Source organism: Anarrhichthys ocellatus, unplaced genomic scaffold, assembly GCF_004355925.1.
Source record: "Anarrhichthys ocellatus isolate YVR2014 unplaced genomic scaffold, GSC_Weel_1.0 scaffold12, whole genome shotgun sequence".
NCBI classification, from domain to species: domain Eukaryota; kingdom Metazoa; phylum Chordata; class Actinopteri; order Perciformes; family Anarhichadidae; genus Anarrhichthys; species Anarrhichthys ocellatus.
In genome coordinates, this window is record NW_022280042.1 from 3,857,052 (window position 1) to 3,878,992 (window position 21,941).

At 42.3% G+C, this 21,941-nt stretch overlaps 1 protein-coding gene across 7 annotated transcripts in view; it reads right to left on the reverse strand.

The window, feature by feature from the left end:
• The window catches only part of ncam2 (neural cell adhesion molecule 2), a 253,163-nt gene that overhangs the window by 13,006 nt on the left and 218,216 nt on the right, over nt 1-21,941 (reverse strand). For 5 of the 7 annotated variants that reach the window (XM_031851776.1, XM_031851773.1, XM_031851774.1 and 2 more), the window contains exons 9-15: nt 17,745-17,895; nt 15,533-15,720; nt 14,822-14,918; nt 13,636-13,809; nt 11,000-11,119; nt 9,929-10,050; nt 8,372-8,555 (exon numbers count right to left, since the gene is read on the reverse strand). In XM_031851776.1, coding sequence (XP_031707636.1) covers nt 8,372-8,555; nt 9,929-10,050; nt 11,000-11,119; nt 13,636-13,809; nt 14,822-14,918; nt 15,533-15,720; nt 17,745-17,895 — 1,036 coding nt within the window. The remainder of the gene's footprint in view (nt 1-8,371; nt 8,556-9,928; nt 10,051-10,999; nt 11,120-13,635; nt 13,810-14,821; nt 14,919-15,532; nt 15,721-17,744; nt 17,896-21,941) is intronic. The other 2 variants (XM_031851778.1, XM_031851777.1) reach the window with 1 other exon arrangement.

The window sequence follows — 21,941 nt, forward strand, 5'->3', positions numbered from 1 at the left end:
CTCCACATTGAAAGTTGTCACCGCGTGTCACAAACCCAAATGAGTCTCGTGTCAGTGACTTTGTTCTTGACTTAGAGCTGAGACTGCAGACAACGGAGACTGGCAGCGAGTCAAAGCACAGAGAGACGAACAGAAAGCCGGGGAGCGAGGGAACCTTGCAGCAAAAGGAACTAATTAAAACACTTTGCGTTTTCGTGAAAGCCGTGGATATGGGATTTGAAACTTGCAGGCTGGATCAATATTTTCCCAGCGCCACAGGCTAGTTCTGTATCTCACCTCTTGAAAGTTTATCTGAGTTAATTTGGCTGCTGAAGCCACAGATTCAGAGGCGGTAAACAACCCGTCTCCAGCTCCCCTGAAGCATTCACATACTCCAGCAGACAAAGAGAATACTAATCCAATCGTTCAGCCACACTTCCCTCGTCTTCATCAGAAGACTGCAGTGCCCTTAAGCTTTCATATCGCTGTTTACATTTTTACATCTCATAAAGCCCTTGTCTAAATAATGGAGCACTTACAATAATATTAGTCAGAATTCTTGTATCATATACAAAAAACAACATTCAAAAAATACAGTGGTTCCTGTGATACTAAAGTTATTAATGCGAACATAAAAAACTAAAGTTTTACTCCTAAATTGAAAACTGGAGGGAATGCCAAACGTATTAAGGAGAGCCCGGATAAAGATTTTATTAAAGTGTCTTTTTTTTTCTGCAGCAAAAACTCTTCAGCCTGAAAGAGTGAAATCCATAAACATCAGACTTTCATCCGATAAGGAGTATTACTCCAAAGGGCTTAGCAGCAGCGTGACAGTTTGAGGTTGGATTGATACGTTATACGCCTGTTAGCCCTTTCACTACACGACACCCACGTTTGGAAATCATTTAAAGAAGAACAGATTAATACTGAAATCCATGTAAATACAAAGGGTGGCTGCAGGATCACCTCAACAGTTTATACCAACATGGACATGTTGATAATTATTGTCAGTATAGTAGACAATGCATTACAGACATACACCATGATCTGGGGGCTGATGGGAAATGGTGTTCATTAAAAGAAAATTGAATAAACAGTGATATCTGAATTTTTTTTTTTACTTTAGATCTCTTTAAAGTCAAACTGAATATGTTGCAAGCACCAAGTACATCCCTGTACAGACAATTCTTCTTCTTTTGAAGAATCAGGCAGGAACAGCATTTCTTAATAACAAAAAAAAAAACGTGCTTCTGTTTCTGAAGTAGAAGAATCCAAAGTTGCCTGTCGGGGGCCATGGTGTCTTTATGACTTTGTGAATGGATAAGGAATTTAAAGTATTTAGAGAAAATGCTCCAACATTGTTTTTGACTCCCTTCGGTATTGAAGCCTGATATTTTTTGTTGAAGAAAAAAAAAAAGATGCCTTCCATCATGAAGCAGCTCAGATCTCTGTACAAGGACTTAAGGCAGGACAAGCGGCTTAACTTTTATATTTAATAAACAGGGACGAAACACAGCCAAACAAGTGTGTGGCCACGAGTCAAACTGTTTTTAAGTGAGCAGCCAAGGTGCCTTCCAACAACTGGCACTGTGAGGAAAAAAAACACTAAGACGAGAGGAAAACAAGAGAAACCAGAAGAGAGAAACGTGCATAATAAACTGATGAAAAAAGGTAAAATACAACGAATATAGTCGTGTTTTGCGGTATATATATTTCCTGTATTTACTGATATGAGACAAACATTCATGAGGCTGCAGGGGATTTACAGTGAAAGAGTAAAGAGGTCGTTTCTGTGTGAGGACCATGTCGCACTGAATGATCAGCTGCACTCGGACTGAGACAACAGTGGCTGTGAAAACCTTCCTCCTGCAACGACCCACAGGTCAGAGTGATGAACTGCCTGCAGCGGTTTAGGGGCCAAAGCTGCACACTGGATGTAAATACCACCGTCCTGATTTCCTTCTTTTTTTTCTAATAAAACAAAGGCAGGTTTGATTCTCAATTTAAATTTGCAAGTAAGTAAAAATAGGTATAATTCCATGTGCAAAGCATGTTGTGTTATTTATGTGTTAAGTTTTGTCAAAGTCACCTCAACACAACACTGTCTTGTTTTGCCGTAATTAAAGATTTTTAAAATTGTGTTTTTTTAATGAATCTGAAGTTGAATTGCTTTCATCCAGCTGCCCAGTTTGCATACAATATGCTCAATGCAATTGTTTCTGTATGGTGGTGCAGCCTTAGTTACTTTTCCCCAGTTTATTATAATCATTATTAGTCCAATTGTTAATATTTAATTGGCATTTACAGCACCATAACGCTGGTTATTGTTTGAGTTCCCCTTGCCTGAGGGTGTTGTCTGAGGCTACCTGCTGTTGTTTTAAAGGGAATAATTGTGTGTGCAGAGAGTCTGAAGTTGGGTGTGCTAACTGCCTTGCAGTAAAGGCATTGATGAAGGATTAATTCAAAGGGCATTCGGGGTTACAGCACAATATTGGACTCAATTCATCTGGTACAGTGTGGCCAAAAAGGTGCAACATGCTATTCAAGAAGTGTTTGTCCCTCAGTGTGATGAAGTAAGTTAATATTGTTCGACTGTGGATGTGTTTACCTATTTTATGCATCCCCTTGGAAGACAAGTAGAAGGTATCTACTCTCTGTTATCACCACAGTGTTTTCCTCAACGCCTCATGGAAATAGCCAATTTCTTTTGTGCGACTTGACTTTTCACAAAACTCTCCAACTCTGTGGCCATTCATTCTTATTTCTCTGCTCTATTAACCCTTGTATGGACTTCTTCTCATTACTTGTTGATATATCGGCCCATTAGCGCTTTTACTCAATTGCTGGAGATCCGACTGCGTGTGTGGCACCTGAAGTCATTCATACACATCTCAATTTGACAATACAAACTCATTAGGCCTGAGCGGTGATTGTCCCTCCATTGGATCTGAGAGGAGGAGCCTCGATTAATGACGACCCCCACGGCCGTTCATTGATTGGGAAGGTAGCGGGCGCTAATCTGTTGGGGGACAAACATAATCATTTGCGGATGCGAGTGAGGATTCTTCCGAAGTGCTTTGGAGTGTTGAAGGGAAAGTTTGTTTGAGGAGGCCCTCAGAGAGTCAAACATAATCATTAAACCCTAGCTGGTTTTGAAGGAGAGTCCTTCCTTGTGTCTATTTCCACAAAGGATTGATGTGACTCAAGTGCACTCAAGAGCCAGCGAAGAAATGCAAAAAAACCATGAGAAATTACTTTCAACGAATTTGCACATCCTTAACAATCAACCCATAAAAAGACTTCAAAGAAATGTGGACCACTCTTCTGTAATTGTCATAAAAGCGTCTCTACCTTGATCTTTGGAGTTGAAATCCAAGCTTAAAGCCACAGATTTGAATGCATGAACAGCACTTAACTACAAAGTTTATCGCAGTGCTACATGAACCTAATTTGAACTATTAAAACACATCAAACACCTCCAGATAATCAACTGATTTTAGTGCTGCTAAAAAAAACTCAAAAATTGACTGAAGCCCAAACAGAATATTAGAAAGAAACACTCCGTTCTTTGTCACCGAACTTGATTCATAATGTAGTGAAGAGAAGAGCCGGCGGAAGAGAGAAGCCATTTAAAAAGTTATTAGTGTTATTTGAGTTTATTTTTCATTGTTTCTCCTCACTTCACTTCGTCCTTCAGGCCTTCGTCCTTCAGGCTGTGCTTTCGGTGAGATCACATTCAAACAGCACAGTGTTGACTCCTAACAATGCCCTGGCAAAAAGTACATGCTCAACCAGGTGTCACTACTCAGTCTCTGCAGACTTCTCAGAGACGAGTCAGTCGGCATACTGAAGAGCCTTGCTCTAAAATACTTCCTGCACAGTTATTGACACACATTACAGCGTCTTGGTTGGAAGCAGAGTTATAATATGAACTCTGCGAATCTGGATTCATTTTTACAAATTGATTTTTTTGTGTCATTTTTAATGTTTGTGTTGTTACATGAGAGACCTTGTTCACAAGCAAAACTACTTCAGCTTAAAAATACCCAAAGCAGCAGCCCGGAAGTATTTTCCCATGATGCTCACCTGGGTTTGTGATGCCACTGACATCGCAAATAAAAAAATTATTGCAAAATCAATGAGTGATTTAATCACTTTGTTTTAAAGGTACATTTCTCTGGTAGAGGATTAATTGTCAGCAACACTGCTTTGAGATTTTCAGAATTATCACTAAAACAGCATGAGGTATTTTTAGAGAGTTCAGTGACAGAAATACTGGGTTACTGTATATTAATGCTGCTCATTATGGCCAAGAGTCATTAAAATATATAGGGCATTAAAACGACTGAGTGAAGCTCAGGACTGCGTTATAAAAAGCTAAACTGCCGTACGTTTCAGAAGTCGCTTCTGCTCCGTCTCCATCTCAGCAGGAAGCCCTCTGCCTGCTTCTCTTGCTTATAATCAAATATTTACATAGCTGAGGAGGATGATATCTGGTGTTAAATACGCTCCCTCGGAAAACACAATCCTTTGTTCAGTGAATAAATGAGTGAGCAAACATGTAAACATCCCCGCTGCTGTTGTGTCACATTGTCGGAGTACCGTAGCCTTTACCCTGGTAAGTTATAGGATACGTGTTTACTTTACATAAGTCAAACTAATGTAGGTCTCCGATTAAAATGATGTCAAATCCCTGTGGGTGGCAGTTATGTCATCTTCAGTCCGTATTTTCTGCTTTAATGTGAGAATATTTCCAGTTGCACTTGAGCAGCGGTTGTTTGTGCTGTGCCAGTGGTACTTCAACTGATTATATTCAACAAAGCAATGCTTTCTCATCTGGAATAAAGTGGATTCATAAAAACTACGTAAACATCATTTAAATGATGCTTTATTGTATTTCTAACCTATTCAGTATCATAATAATAAAATCAGAAGGTTGCACCTCAGATAGGCTGGACAGAAGATGAGTGTTATATGAAGATAACACTCTGAACAACAGAGGTGATTGTCATGGATCTTTTTTTATTACACTTCTCTAAAAAAATAATAATGACGTTGGTTCTAGAAATCGAGGGGGAAAATGATTAAAGTAAATGGACAGCAATGAAAGAAGTCAATTCCCATTTGATTTGCTGGCATCGCTTCCAGGAAAAGTTCTACTCTTTCACATTATTTCCTCAAGTGCTTTGATGAAATTATTGCAACAAAATCTATGACGCCGGTTTAAATCAAGACTTTTTACTGCACCCGACTGGAAGGAGAGGAGGGAGCCAAGAAACATACAGCGGCCGCAACCGAGCTGAACACAAGCAGCAGCGGATGTCGACACTGTCAGAAGTACTCCGGTCTTTTACTCAAGTAAAACTGTCACCGCAAGAAGTATTATGAGTATTATGTACTGCCTCTTGAAAAGCGAAGCTTGTCCGTGATTATCATTAGAAGATCCTGCTGCTGGATGGTTCAATCTGCATCACTGCTCCATATTCTATTTGATTACATGTGTTGTGAAACTGCAAAGTAACCCGTGACAAGCTGTCAGATTAATACAATACAAAGGATTGAGGATTAAACAAATAAAGTTTTATATTCAAATAAAGTACAAGTACCTCAATACTGAAAAGAAGCACAATTCATTGCCATGGATGCACTCATCTACCTGGCTTTTCTTCTGCTCCAGTAAGAGCTTATGCTACTTTATACTTTTACTTTTTAGATTACGATCAATAGACGGTAGGCTTTTTATACCACTGTGCATTTTCAAGGTTTTCTATTCATGATATCCTCAATGTTCCTTAACACAAAACACTTGATCTTCCTAACAATATAGGTTTATGTTACGGCCACCAGTTCTAATAGATACTAGGGCAGTTGCAAACGTTGCTTAATGGCAAAGCTCCTGTGCCATCATGACGGCCGTGGTACCAAAAAAAAACACACAGGCACAAAGGAAGAAGAGTAAATTGAAAAGGAACCAAGGGCAGTGTTGCAATCAATGGCATTTTTCTTAAAGGATTCTCCGTGAGCAGAAGGGGAGGAAGGTTATCCAGCCTGTCGCAAACTAAAATAGGACGAAGGAAAAAAAAGAAAAGTGCCAATTCAATACCCTGCAGATGCATAATACATAGAGAGAGAATTGAAAAGAGAAATTGGCTGGCGAGAGATAGAAGGCAGCTATGTGGTGTTGACATATTTTCTGTGTCGATAAAAAATGAAAAGAGAGGTTTCTTTTATTGAGTGTGTTGACAGTGTATGAGAGGGTAAAGAAAAGCCAGGCGCCGATTGGGAAAGACAGTCGGCGATTGGGATTGGCACATATTTCACATCGAATATTGTTTGATTGAGCTCACCAGACTTCCTCGATATCCAATTTGATTCAGCGGAGCAGAAAATGTGAGTGATTTTTCTCTGTTTAACCTGCTCGACTTTTCCAAGATTATATAAACAAACGGACGTCGTTTTTGGGCTGGAAAATGTTAAGACTGACGCCTTTGCTTAATGAAAATGCTGTAAACATAAACTGGTGGTATTAAAGTGTGAACTGGCGTGGGACTGCTGAATTTGGGGCGTCGGTTTGGAGAGGGAGTAATTGCAGCGTCCCGCGAGAGAGATAGAAAAGTTGGGAGAAAGTTGATTCTGAAAAAACCTGCTGTGACAGATTTCAAGGCTCTCCGTCGACTTCGGGGCCAAAAAGCTCTGCTGTATTACTCCTCTGAAGAGGAAAAACTGCTTTCCCGCGATGCACCGCTGTTCGCTAACAAGAGGGGACAGCCAGTCGAAGTGACCCGCCTTAAGCTCGACGTTTCCCCGCTCTTGTTTTCTATTTGAAAGGCAGCACACACTCTCACAGGCCATTTAGCCAGAGCCGTAATGAGAGAAGCAAACACTTGCTCGAGCCGCAGCAGCAGCACAAATGGATGTGCCAACAGGCTCGGAGAGGAGACAGCCTTCCTTGGTTTGGTTGTATTTTCCACATGTGTGCGTTAGGGCTGCAGGGGGAGGTGTACATAACGTTTCTATTCCAGCAATACATGTGTGTCTGTAGCCATGTGTGTTCCCGGCTAACGGTGTTGCATGCCGCACATTTCAAATGTGCCTCTGTTTGCATCCCTGCACACCCAGACGGCCTGGAGAGGACTGCGATATGAGAAGCGTCCTGCACACCCAGGCATTTTCCTTTCCAGGGCATTAAGCACAAGGCTCCACAAACACACACACACACATGTGCACGCTTCTCATGACGCAGAAGCATTACCTCAACATATGGACGACACCGAGCGAGAGCTGAAAGAGATGTCCGTGTTTGTGTTCTGGTTTATGTGACCGTCTGCGTGTTGGTCTTTCAAGTGAGAAACGAGCCAGATTAGCCATGCAGGAGAGTTCTGGTGCAGCACCGCAAAAGCAGCAGCAGCACAGGAGAAGCACAATGTAAAGAGGAGAGAAGAGAATGATATTATGAAGAAGAACGCTACAGCCTGGGGGTGTTGTCATGCTCGGTCTCTTTGGGTTGCTTTGGAGAGAACCCCGGTGTTTATTTGAACAGGTGTGAATGAATCCCAAGTGTGGACGTTTACACTAAGAACGCCTTAATGGGAGAGTCTAGATCCACTTCCAAGCTTTCATGTCCTATAGAAATATGAAAAGGGCATTCCAGTGATTTTACACATGGAATAATACCCCTGTATGGCATAATGTCCTCTGGGGCTCATGTGGAAGCTTTCTTGAGTTTGAAAAAATAAGCCTGATAAAAGGACACCATAAGATTTGCATAATTTGAAATGAAGGACGCACTGTTTTGGGTTTTCTATCATATTAGAGACTATGAGTTAGAACAGCTCTGTTGCTTTAATATATATATATATTTTGGTGCTTTCAGACAGCGAGCAGTCTAATCTTGTTGTTGGTTTGTTCACTTTGACTTGACCCCGGCAGGTAAACTGGTGGTTTTTAGAGCAGCTACAATGACGTTTTGCAGCGTAAAAATACATTTCTGCTTTTCAAACAACTTTTAAGGAAAACATTTCATTCTGGTCTCTCAAACGGCATTCAACAGTCATAAAGGGAGAAAACCAATGCAGGAGAAGCATCGATTTGTCCACTGATAGCAGCCTCAATTTGTCCAGAAAGCAACGCGGCGATGAGGCCTGCTGCGCTTTGAGGCTCGCTTTATCTTGACTGGTACATCTTGCTCTTTTTTGCTTTTGTTATCGCCAAATGCTATCGCTCTTTCAAGCGGCACGAACAACACACCGCTTAACACAACAAGTTCAGAAATGTTCTCCGGGGGCTTTCAAAAGGCATCTAATGCCAGCCAGAAAGTAGGCAAGTAAAGGAAAAGTGGATGTGTTAAAAAGGCAAATTACAAGTCAAAGTGTGCTTTCTGTCATGCTTTTACCTGTAATGTCAGGTTTCTGTGGCATGAAGAACTGATAGAAGGTGGGCTCTGACAGGCCCTTGACGTTGCGAGCTGTGATTTCCACTTCATATCTTGTGTTCCACTGCAGCGGCTGCAGCATCGCAAAGTCGTTGGCTCCTGGCACTAGCTTGGTCATCCACTGTTCCTCTTTATCCTGAGAGGACAGAAAACGTGAAGGAAAGAGGGGGGAAATGTAAGATAAATGCTTCATACCCTTGAATAACTTACAACTTTAACAATCATTTCATCTTTGTCTGCAAGCATCAAAGGAGAGCCGAGGAAGTGTTGTGTTTGATGAACAACACACCCTTTGTGTTGTTCATCTGGGGATTCGGAGAGTTACTGCAATCAGAGCTTAAGAGAAAAAGGCAACTCTCTGTTTCTCATCAAGTTCACACAAGTTCTCGGATACCTTTCTGTTCCTTTGTGGCTTCAGCCTTTTCTCTTTCTCCCCTTCCTCACGTCATTCATTCCTTCCTTCCTTCCTTCCTTCCGTCCTTCCTCTTATTTCGTCGTGACATCGATTGCAAACAAAGGATTGAAAAACTGAAGAGTGCGGCCAAAAGTCAGATCTACTGTGTGCTTACCATTCTTGCCTCCTTGGCACCATTCACTCCCAATTTTGAGGACAGAGAAGGCATGCATGTATTTAACAATTGTCTGGATTGCCAGGTGACTATGACGGGTCTGTGTGTGTGTGTGTGTGTGTGTGTGTGTGTGTGTGTGTGTGTGTGTGTGCATATTCAAGTCTAATCTGTTTCCATCCTTCATGCGTGCCCCTCCATGATGAAGCGGTTGTGTGATTCCTGGTGCCAGACAACGGCGTAGGATTACTGGGGTGTGAAAGCTCTGGCTTCCTGCTCGGCCTTCAAAAGCCTCGCTGAGACCTCCTGACCCTCTTTTCCACAGCGTGTTTTCATCTGCAGCCATACAGTTTAAACTCGCTGTCATTTACTCAATGAGACGGACAAACGCCTGCTTGGACGCATCAAATCCACTTAGTCCTGTGGAGGGTTTTTGTGCGAGTGCCATGTATTCTGCTTCCTGCAGTCGCTCGCCTTATCTTGTATGTTTAAGCTGCTTTTTGTGATTTTACACACAAAATACTGAAATGGATGAGTGAACTCTGACAGCTTGTGTGTACTCTTTTAAAACATGGATTAAAAGTGGCACAAGGACAGAAAAATCGAGATTCTCAAATCAAACATTCACTTTTGCTAAACTCAATGGATTCCTATTGTCGCATTGTCTATCTCGAAAGCTCATTTGGAGCCGTTTGCACATTTCAAGCTGAAAGAAAAACCATCGTCTAAGTTGGATGGTCCTAATTTTAGACTTATTTCATTCAATGTCGGGGAACATTGTGCTCAATGGAACATATTGGGGAATATGAAAATTGTGCGACAGCTTCAATAGGATTGTGGACATCTACAAAGTAACATCTCAACTCAAACTGGTCTCGGGAGTTATGCAGACTCGATGAAGGTGGATTGTGGTTATGGGCCTGATTGTAGTAGCCATGTTTAAAATACTCACAGTCTTGTACTTGACTATATACTCCACGACGGGCATCCCTCCGTCGTCCTGCTTGACCAGCCCCAGCCTGTAGGTCTTGCCGATTCCTCTCTGCCCGTGGACCGCCGGCGGACTCGGCTCTCCTGCGGGAGACACGAGGAGGAGATGCAAAACAATATGTCTTTGTGTGATTGTTCTGTGTGTGTGTATGTGTTCCCAAGGAGCAGGTGGCAATGTGAGATATGAGATAAGGATGCAGTACAAGGAGAGAGACGGTTTAAAGCTGAATTAAATTCATACTGCGGGGCAACTCCCACTGGCTGGCTATAACTAATGTTGACTGGAGGTTCTTATTATTCACTGTATTTTGCTAATTGGGTCTTCTTTCTAACATTCATTCTCGTAGCTGCTGTATAATATTAACGGTGGAAATACTCTTCTATGGCCTCGCCTAGATTTACTGCAATCCTGCTGTGCCAGAATGCCAGAATAAATAAAATGCTCATCATAAAACGCCTGCAGTATATAATTTTTAACGCAGCACTTTTACATCAAGACACAAATTTGACAGGATCTTTTCCAACCTCCAATAATCTGGATTCATATCACTGAAATATGAGACGGTTGTAACTGTTTCAAATACAAGGATGCCAGAGTTTCACAAGATGGCAAATAGGACTCATTTCACTAAGGTGTTGATATACTTTGAATATATTTTGCAGCGTGTTTGCATTTCATTTTATGAAATCAGGACACAAATATCTCTCTCATATTAATCCTCATCAATTTTCATAACTGTTTTATGTGCCTTTACCGTCCTGTTTCAGAAAAAAATATACGACATCCTGCTGATCATCAGCATTTGTGAAATTCTGGGATGTGCCAATAATTAACAATGAGCCCAGTCTAAATGCTATCAAGCCATTGTAGAGATGATTAAAAGTGATTATGATGACCGGAGACATATGTAAGTGGCTATTAGACTAGTTGTGAGGATCCCTTTCTGGTCACATCGTAGCAAGTTCAGACGCTCTTATTATGAAGAATGTGACAGGAAACGAGCTGCGTGTGGGGGGAGAACAGAGGACTTACTGATGGGTATAGTCTGGAAACTCTCCGTGTGGCTGAACTCTCCTTGACCCTTTCCGTTGACAGCTGCCACTCGAACCTCGTACGTCGTGTTGGGCTCCAGCCCCGTCAGCACCACGGTCGCTGGAGAGAGACAGGACCACAGTTCATGTCACCTGGAAACGTGGCGACCATCAATCGTAGATGGCAGAGTGCATCATTAAAAAACTGAACAAGAATAAACAGCCAGAATGCAGAGGTTAGACGACGATCTGCAGGAGTTCGTGAGGACTAGCGCCTCCAATTCGCTCCACAATACACAACAAAGGCAGGTCGATAAAGAAATGTGTTTCCCAGTTTAATGTGGTCCGACCTCAAACACATCCAACACCATTTGGATGAACTGGAATGGTGGGCCATTCGACAAGGTTCAACAATCACATATGAATGTAAGGTTTAAGTATCCACATATCGTTGCAATGGTAAGCGACGTCCAAATCAGCATTCGAATACTTTTTTACCCAATTTTTTGATTGTATATTCATAACCCAAAAAAGGCCATTAGATAAGGAAAAGTAATCCCACATTATTCATCTTGCATCAACTTTATTTACTATGAGTTATTCTCAGACAGATAGCGCTGGTTGTTGTTGTGTGTAGGTGCGGCGCTGTCCAAGGCACTGAAACAGAGCGGAGGAGATCGATAGACAGACAGTCTTAACAAAGTATTTTATTAAATATGTGTCACTGGCTACAGTCTCTTTTTTTTTTCCATTGGCCTACATTTGGAGAAACTCATTTTTATGGACTACTTACTTACTTTTGACCATGTTCTGTACTTCAAAGTTACGCTAAATGTACAACCGGACCTTTTTCTCTTTTCTGAGAGATGCATATTGGAGTATTTCATCTTGATTTGAAAATGCAAAAGGATACATTATAATGAAAGATCTGTCGTTTGTTTTTTTCTCTTTTGTTGTTGCTGTAGGCTAATAATGAATAGTATGAGTATAATATTAGGATGTTGATAGAAGACAGCATTTACAGTGTAAACACTCCATTTCTATTATTAGCAGTAAGTTTTAAAAGACAATGTATTCAAAGAATAGATGGATAGATCAACATCACATTATGATTAAGACTGTAAGAACCATAGTAAAACAGCGTATTCTATTACATTCATACTGTGACTCTTATTGATTATTGAAGAAAACAGGAATTCTCATTATCGCACCACATTAAAACTCTGCAGTCCCTAGAGACTATTTACATAACCTTCAGTACTCACAGCGGCAGCAGAGAGCTGGCAGTGTAATGAGCTTGAGTAAAAGTTGTTGTTTTTGTCAGTCTGCACAAATTAAATACTTGAATGGTAATAGGTGCTTTTGCAGTTCTTTAGTCCTGGAACTGAAAACAAATTCTGCAATTTGCAGCGGTGCTAGGTTACTTACCAGGCTATAAGCAGACATTTCAATTTGGGCAAAAGCATTCAAATGAAACAAGTCCAGGCATCTCATTATATTGTGTAATGATCTTGTGCTGAGGGTATCTGAAGTGGCTTCTATGATTATATGATGCCACTTACTGCTTTGTAATTAGTCACTATTTCAATATTCCATTTAAAATCGTGAATAACGAGCCAGATTAAAATAAACAGGCAGTAAATTAACAACTTTGTTCATCCAGTTCTGCTCTATTTTCTCCCTTTTTTCTTCTTTACTGTTAAAGTGCTACCTTTGGTTTAGTATTCGCCTCACTGCATCTACATATTGTAATCGACTCTGAAATGAGGGATATTAGTGATAAGCCCTTCAGGCTTGTCTGTACTGCTCATCACACAACTGGTTGTCCTCTACCTTCCATTTTCCAGCCATCCATCCATCCATCCGTCACCTCACGGTGTACTCTCCAACAGCGGGCTCGGAAATCAATTTGGAGTCGTAAATCATAAGAAGAGGAGGTGCCCGCTCTTTCAGCTACGTCGGGTTCTGGCACTCTCCCCATGAGGCGTTCAAGGTCCATCAAGACCCGGCAACCTCTCAGGGCTTAGGCTTTGACGGGTCGCATGGCCGATCATGTGATGCGGCTTCTACCGGTGTGCGATTGGTGTCGTTCGATCTGATGGGATGCTAATCTGGCATGTTGAGGCATGACCTCGCTGGTAAGTGAAGCGGAGGTTTCAGGGGATCTTTTGAACTGTTTGAACAGTTTAACAAGTTTTAAATTATAATTTGGCAGGGACTATTTCTTCAAAAGAAAGAAGCTCCAATGAAAACTATCCACAGTACGGTTTGCGGCACATTGAGTAAATTTAGATATTTTTCAAAATATTGTATATAACACATAAATATTGTTATATAAGAGTCTAAATTTACATGCAGATTGATTTGGAAAGTCTAAACTGTGTTACCTGTCTACAATATTGTAACTCTGACAAAAATGCTCAGCTCAAGCTACTGTCAAGAATCGGCCATTTAATTTTTATGCCGTACAAAAAGGAAACGGAAATCAGGGGCTAAAAAGCAGTAATATAACGTTTGCATGGACTGTATTTAATGGTTTAAGACATGGATAGTATTTATGTTCAAGGGTCACTGAGAAAAATAAATATTCACGTGCAAAGGCCTTTAGGTTATACAATGACTATGACCCCCACTCACTCTGGATGCTGTGGGACTTGACGTCCTTCCATTCCTGTGAGCCGACCTCCTTGTACTGGACCAGGAAGTAGCTGATGGGTACGCCGCCATGCGAGTCGGGCTTCATGAAGGCGACGGTCGCCAGGCGCTGAGAAACGGCTGAGAGACGCAGCGAGTATGGATTTGACGGAACATCTGCAAAGGAAAAACAATGACATGGGTCGCAGCATTTGAATTATTTCAGATATTACTTTTGAAATGCTTTGCTACTTTGAGAGATTTTTATTTCAAACCAAACATACGCCTTGACATTTGGACAATGACAACAATAAATGCATTTTTCTAACTGAAGATGAAGGCACTTCCAATGCTGCACTGTGTGCCTTCTACCTATTACATCACTGTCATCCCAGAAATCAAACTAAATATAGACATAATGGCTATAATACCTGTAAACCATGAAAGCAATTCAACACAATTCCCGTCAGTTTGAGGTGAGGTGAAACTGTAGGACTTATTTTAGCTGCAAACCAACCCACATGCTATTTTTTAGTGATTGTATCACTTTGAACTCTTCAGTGCAGACAATTCTAGTGTTGTTTTACTTAAGGTTTATGTGTAAAGAAGGGATGAGTCCTTGCAGTTTACATTGGAGATAACTGACTCAAACTTTTACAACTACATGAGTGTGTGTGTGTGTGTGTGTGTTTCCCTGTGTGAGCGTATTTCTGCAAGATTGTGAGTGTGAGAAAAACTTTCAAAACACATTGTTTCCTGCAAGACTACATATTAGGTCAGCCTTTTTGCTCACTACTTTTCTCCTTAGCTAGAGCAATTCAATCTGCACTAAAGATAATTGGACTGCACTACTGTGTATTAGCCTGCGCTACCTTAAATTAGGGGGTACTTCAGTAAATAGCGAGGGGTATGGTAAATCAGCTGGCACTATTTGAGATTAGGCTAGGCGGAATAGGGGTTGGGAGTTGCCGTGGAATTTATCTTCCTGACGATTGCAAATAAAGCTATTTCCATTAGTAGAGAGGTAGAGGGTTACAAAGTGGTAGAACAGTTAGAGGTATTGTGAGAGCAGTGATTCAAAAGGTGTGGGATCCCTGACCACACACATCCTGGACTTTAAATGAAGCCACCAATCTCATTAGATCAGGTAAAGGGGGGCCACGCAAAAGTGGCAATCCTGCACACTCACCTGCCTGGGCCAAAATAAACTCCTTGTATTGAACTCCGATGTTGTTCCTGGCTGTGCAGTTGTAGCGGCCAAAGTCCTTGTCGGACATTGGAGTCACCTACAACCAGGAAAAAGACATTATTCTTACTTATCTCTATTGATAATGTCGAAACATGCAAACAGTTTGGATATTAATCTGCCAGGTTTAGAGTTATTGTTTCCATCCCTGCACAATGGAGGGAAATTGATTTCTTTTGTGATGCTCACAGAAGTGAAAAATCACATTTAAAGCTGCACCTATTCATATTCTCACAACGGCGATGGGTCCAATGACTGTGTTATGTGAAAATTGTTGCTTGTTAATCGCAAACTCTGAGAGAAAAATCACTGATGAAGTTGAAGCATCTTTGAGCTCGTCATTTCAGTTTTACAGATGGAACTGTGTTGTCTTACTGCCACCACTCTCATGCAACTTGTTTCCTGATAAACCCAGTGTACACTTCCTGCCCAGCACCAAGACAGATATGGTTAGCGACTAAGTTTGACAGAAGGCTAAATTATTAGCAACATTTTCTCTCCATCTCTGAAATGCTTCGCAGATACTGTAGCTCGGTAGAGCCTGAAATCACAGTTTGTCTCCAGTCTTTCCTTTGTTTTGCCTCCAGCTAACACCGTGAAAAAATCCTGATTTCGGCACTAAAAGGTTATTTACAGTTCTGGACTTGTACCCACCTCCAGCACGGACTTGCCGTCGGCGCTGTACACATGCGTGTTGGCGGTTCCCTCCACAGAGATGGTAAGACGCACTCTCCTCCACAGCATGGTGGCAGGAGGGTTGGACATCACATCACAGCTTAAGTTCACTGGGTTCCCCTCCCACGAGTAATAGATGGTGTGGTTGGTCAGGAACTTTGGTATATCTGTCCCAAAAAACAGAGATATTATCTCTCACACTTGCCTTGTTTAGATGGTAAATCAGTTTTTTTTTTGCCCCAAAGCAAGACATAAATTGCTAGAAAAGTAGGAGTAGTAGTGTGCCAGGAATGTGTGGCAGCCAATTAAAAACTTAAATCAAAGGTGAAGCTGTGCTGCATGATCAAAGACATAAAATGACTTGCTGAAGCTTAACCCACAAATTCCTCAAAGAGAGAAGAAACAAGCATTTCATGCATGCTTCTCAAACTTCCTCTGCAATGTTAAAAAGAAAGACTTAGACTTAATTGAAGCCACTGCATGCTGGAGGGGGCATCTCCATTATGATCATCTCCCCAAGAATAAAAATAAAGGATGCAACAGAAGCTCATTTGCCCAAGCCAATAGGAAGGGGCAGTAATTCACTATTGCGGTGTGGCGGGCTATCGTGCAGATTTCTTTCGGCCCAGTCAGCCCAGCTCAGTCGGAGAGGCATAATGGTTGTTGTATGCTCGCTTGCAGGATTCCATTAAAGAGATTGATGCCTTGCTCTCTGTCACAGCCGAGGACGCGTTATCCCCCTGCAGCCTGCACTGACTTAGTAAATGAGTTCATTAGTTTGGTGGCAACGGCTGGCTCAGCCCCGCCACACTCACACTCACAGTCTGTCTTCCTGCAGAGAGGGAGTCGAGTCTGCTTCGGTGTTGGAGAGTGTGAATGCATGAGTGTCTTTTTTTCTTTTTTTTTTTTCTCCACGACGATTTCATTAAACTTTTTCGGAAATGTCAACTTTTCAACAACTATGCAAAACGGGGAATCCATGAACCTTAGAGTCACCTCAGCCAGAGGAGGAGTAAATTGTTTTCCACATGACAACAAAGATGCAGTATTTATTTATTTGTTTTAACCTCACTGTCCCTCTGAGTAGATCTGTTTGTCTGCCCTCTCTCTTGTTGTTCCTCTGAGCTTCAAGGTGGAAATAATGCTGCTACCAAAAAAAAATGCACTTTCCATTGGTCTCCTTCAGGCAACAGAGCCGCTCTCATAATGAACCTAATAATTCCGAGGCCAAAATGGAGATCTTTACTTCAGAGCTCATTAAGCAGGGGATAGCCGGCCCCAAATAACCCCCAACAACCAGTGCTGAGGAATGGGTGCGCTCATGGGGAAGTCGGGGAGCTGTCAGCAGGGGAAAAACAAAAGGCGACGCATGATATCCTCTCAGTAATTAACCCCTTCTGAAGGCTGTGTGTGTGGTGAGGGGGTGAGTTGTTTATAATAATATAATGATCTTAAGAAAGAAAAACAGCCACAGTGTGAAAAGAGTTATTAGAAATAAGCACGGTGAACTTTTGAACTCCGAACAAGACTGCAGGGGTGCACGTGTTTCCTGCTGATTTGACTGCTTAAATGCGTGTACGCGTTTCATTTCCACATTAGGGATCTGATGGCACTAATGGAAATGCAGTGTGGAGGAGTTGTGGGGGTTATGGCAGGCCACCTGGGCCCCAAAAGTAACAGCCTTATTTATTTTGCCCAAAGACAATGTTACACATCTAATTGCTTGAACATTTCCCCTTGCAGTAAATAATAAGCACCGACATCTACTCACTGCACTTAAAAATGTTGTTTCCTGTGCTGTAAACCAATGCTGCAATGTGCGTAACAAATCTTTTTTTTTTTTTATTCTGTAAATTATACGTAAGCCTACAGTGGGGAACGCGCTGCTGTTGCAGGTAAAATAATAAAATACAATTACGAAGCCTGGGAAGAGAAATAAATTCAAGGTTTTCAAAGATTGAAGTCGAAAAATGTACAAAAAAATACGACTTCCCTTCCTTAAATTTTTTAATTTTTCCTATCAGGAACATCAGATTGTGAAATGTGCAGCCACACAGGTGTTTTCACTTTCGTTGGCTGATCAGACCTCTGCTCAGGACAGACTGTGCCAGCTAATTAGCAGGAATAATTGGAAACACCTGTGCGAGTGTGCAGCACCTCTAAACACGGATCAGGCGTTAAACATACTCACACTCAATGTCGAGGAATATGCTCTTCTGATGACCTCCGATCCTGCTCAGGGCCTCGCAGTCAAACCGACCCAGGTCCGCGAGTCTCACGCCGCTGATGGTCAACACCGACTTGCCGTGGCGTCCGCGGACTTCGAAGCGTCCGTCCTGACTCTGAGGATGCAAACACACCCGTATGCAGCTTATTGTTATGCTCCTCTGTTAAGCTGTCAAGCAAGAGAAGGCCAGAAATTCTGGCTGTTTGGTTTATTTGTGGAAAGTCTTGAGTGACAAGGAGTTGTCATTTACATCCCTATAATTTACACTCAGTTATTGCCCTTAATGAGTGGTTTGGTTGATGACTAAAACACAATATTTGTAGCACCAGGGAGAGAAGCTAATCAGACAGAAGATTATAGTTATTATGTATAATAGGGCGATTTATTTGCGATACTATATTTGCCACATACAGTGGCGTGAAAAACATGGAACAGTGGTGAACCTTCCCAGGAGTGGCCGGCCGACCAAAATTACCCCAAGAGCGCAGCGACGACTCATCCAAGAGGTCACAAAAGACCCCAGAACAACATCCAAAGAACTGCAGGCCTCACTTGCCTCAATTAAGGTCAGTGTTCATGACTCCACCATAAGAAAGAGACTGGGCAAAAATGGCCTGCATGGCAGAGTTCCAAGATGAAAACCACTGCTGAGCAAAAAGAACATAAAGGCTCGTCTCAGTTTTGCCAGAAAACATCTTGATGATCCCCAAGACTTTTGGGAAAATACTCTGTGGACTGACGAGACAAAAGTTGAACCTTTTGGAAGGTGTATGTCCCATTACATCTGGCGTAAAAGTAACACGGCATTTCAGAAAAGGAACATCATACCAACAGTAAAATATGGTGGTGGTAGTGTGGTGGTCTGGGGCTGTTTTGCTGCTTCAGGACCTGGAAGACTTGCTGTGGTAAATGGAACCATGAATTCTGCTGTCTACCAAAAAATCCTGAAGGAGAATGTCCGGCCATCTGTTCGTGACCTCAAGCTGAAGCGCACTTGGGTTCTGCAGCAGGACAATGATCCAAAACACACCAGCAAGTCCACCTCTGAATGGCTTAAGAAAAACAAAATGAAGACTTTGGAGTGGCCTAGTCAAAGTCCCGACCTGAATCCGATTGAGATGCTGTGGCATGACCTTAAAAAGGCGGTTCATGCTCGAAAACCCTCCAATGTGGCTGAATTACAACAATTCTGCAAAGATGAGTGGGCCAAAATTCCTCTACAGCGCTGTAAAAGACTCATTGCCAGTTATCGCAAATGCTTGATTGCAGTTGTTGCTGCTAAGGGTGGCCCAACCAGTTATTAGGTTTAGGGGGCAATCACTTTTTCACACAGGGCCATGTAGGTTTGGATTTTTTTTCGCCCTTAATAATAAAAACCTTCATTTAAAAACTGCATTTTGAGTTTACCTGTGTTATCTTTGTCTAATATTTAAATTAGTTTGATGATCTGAAACATTTAAGTGTGACAAACATGCAAAAAAATAAGAAATCAGGAAGGGGGCAAACACTTTTTCACACAACTGTATGTACCTATGATTGTGTAAAGCTGGATTGAGTTATGAAGAGGGGAACACAAAGCAAACATCACACAAAAGGACTCCAGAAAGGCCGACCCTGTCGCCAAGTAATTAGCAGAAAGTTCCCCGTCCAACTTTGTACGACTGAATGTCGGCCCCTTGATCCATTCTGACCCCCCTCGCAGGCAACCCTCCCTTGTCACACAGAGTCGGGGTTAATGCAATAAACTGTCGATTTATTACAAGGTCATTACATCTGTATGAAGACAGATGGTATCAATTTGAAGCAACGGGTGAATTACAGCAGACAAGGCTATCATTCCAGTAATCGACATTCACTCTAATGAGAAAAAAAACACCCCCAGCAGCATCCGTGTTGCAGACACCATACAGCTGTAGCCTCCAGACTGTTACCCAACAGATAACCTTTGTCACCCCAAGAAACTACTTTTCAGAGGCCCTGCCGACGGTGCATTAGAGAGCTGCAGCAGGGTTTTCGTTGTGATCGGATTCACTGCATAAACTACTTCCAGACAATGCCACTTTTTTAAAAATATGCATTTAATTCCTATTCATGCAGAGTAGCCTTTGCAAACCAAAGAGTCCTGCATCAGTTTCAATAAATCAGATGAACACAAAGGCTTTTGATTGCGACAGTGTTTCTTCTTCAATATATATGTAATGAAGAAGTTGTCTCGACATTCTCTTTTTCGCAGACGAGGCACCGCCATGAATAGGAAACAGAGTTTTAGTTGAGTTCTTCTTATTATTCATAGAGTCGGAGAGTGCCGTGGGGTATTTTCAATGTAAGTACCGACCAAACGGTACATGGCATACATTAGGGTGGCAATCTATCCAGAGCTCTTGAAGCCTTTGTAGCAAAAAAATAAAAATCATCGGTATCAGTGCTGGCAGTAACATATCCTGATTGCACTGCTAAGTGATGCTGAAATGGACCAGCTTGTATAATCTGAGACACAGGTCCTATTACTGCTGACGTGGACAGGTTTTATGTACAAGACTTAAGGAGTGGACACACACACTGCTCAGAGGCTTTGTGGCTGTAAAACAACACACACACACACACACACAAAGGTGTGTGTACACCTGTTTATCTTGATTGGACAGGACTGGTGACTGAAAACATCCACTTTTTCCACATTGTTGCCGTCTAATTAAGTCAACTTGGATAAACAGCTTAAATAGAGTTAAAATAGAATGGAAGTTATTCAGCTCAAGGCCTGAGAGTTAATGCAGGATTGCAATCAAATTAGTATTGTGAGTTTGTTCTTAATAAAGGAATTGGAACTAAAATAAAACAAAAGCTAAAGCTGAGATTCAAATCAGGCTCCCAGTAAGCCTATTTAGCAAAGGAATATCCCACAATGCTTTGGGGGGTGTAATACTTGTGGCATCGTACTGTATATACAGGATATGCAATAGTGCTGCAGGAAATCTGTTATATCACTTATGTTTTTATTCCTCAGGAAGGATGGGTAATGCTGCGTTCATGTCCTCCAGGAGATACTGTAATTAACAGTTTCCAACTCCTCCATCAACCTTCTCGTCTAACTCTTGGAAAGAGTTGTGAGGTAGATACTCATGCCTGCATGCTGAACATGTTGCAGGAGCTAGTTAGCTTAGCTTAGCATAAATACTGGGAACAGGGGGAAACAGCTAGCCTGGCTCTGCGCAGGAGTAAGTTGTTGCCCTTCTCCTACTTTGTGACCTCCAGAGCATTGTGTCTGCACATGTACACGTATGTATATGTGCGTCTGTGCTCCCATCTATTTATGTGCATTTGCATATTTATAAGCAAGTCTTTGGTAAAAAAGTGTGTGCACATTTTGCACACCTCGCACGCCATAGATTTCCACAGTAAATCAATGCACATCCAGACCCTTCTAACGCCCCCCCCCCCCCCCCCCCCCCCCCCCCCCCCCCCCCCGCCTCTGCTAATACTCATGTCTAAGCCTCATGAGCCTCGGCCGTGAGGCCCCCCCTCTTCTGAATCACACTCTCTTTATGTTGTCGCTCGTAGACTGCTCTGGCATTATCCTGTTCAGAATGGCTTATCGTTGCTCCCATCACTGCAATACTATCAAGCGATGAGGTGAAGCAGCTTTTAAAGGCTCGGTTCTGGACTCTTTGTGCTGCCACTGCACACTTTGCTTGTTTGCCTCGCCAGCTGGGGTCGATGGGATTGGGAGTGTGTGTCTTGAATAGGAATGTGCTGAGGAATAGGGGGGGTGAGAGAGGGAGGAGGAGGAGGGAGGAGAAAGAGAGGAAATCTTCCAGGAGGGAGCTTCTGAGTCAGGAAATTACTTGCTAACCCCCCCCGACACACACACCCTCCTCTGCCTACTGACAGGGTCTGTCTAGAGACAAACTCAGCCCCTAAAGCACAGCCTGTTTGATATGCAGCTCAGTCGAACGACAAGGCAGGCGGCCAGACGTGAACACAACGGCGACCCGTCGCCACACACAGCACACATGCGTATATATCTGCAACGGCGTGCTCGCTCACACATACTGTAAACGGTAAGTGGTGGAAGGCGACGAAATGTGGAAGTTGAGGGAAAAGAGGAACTGGAAGGAGATGAAAGGACAAGCAGGTGAGCAGAAGGAGTGCAAAAATATGGAA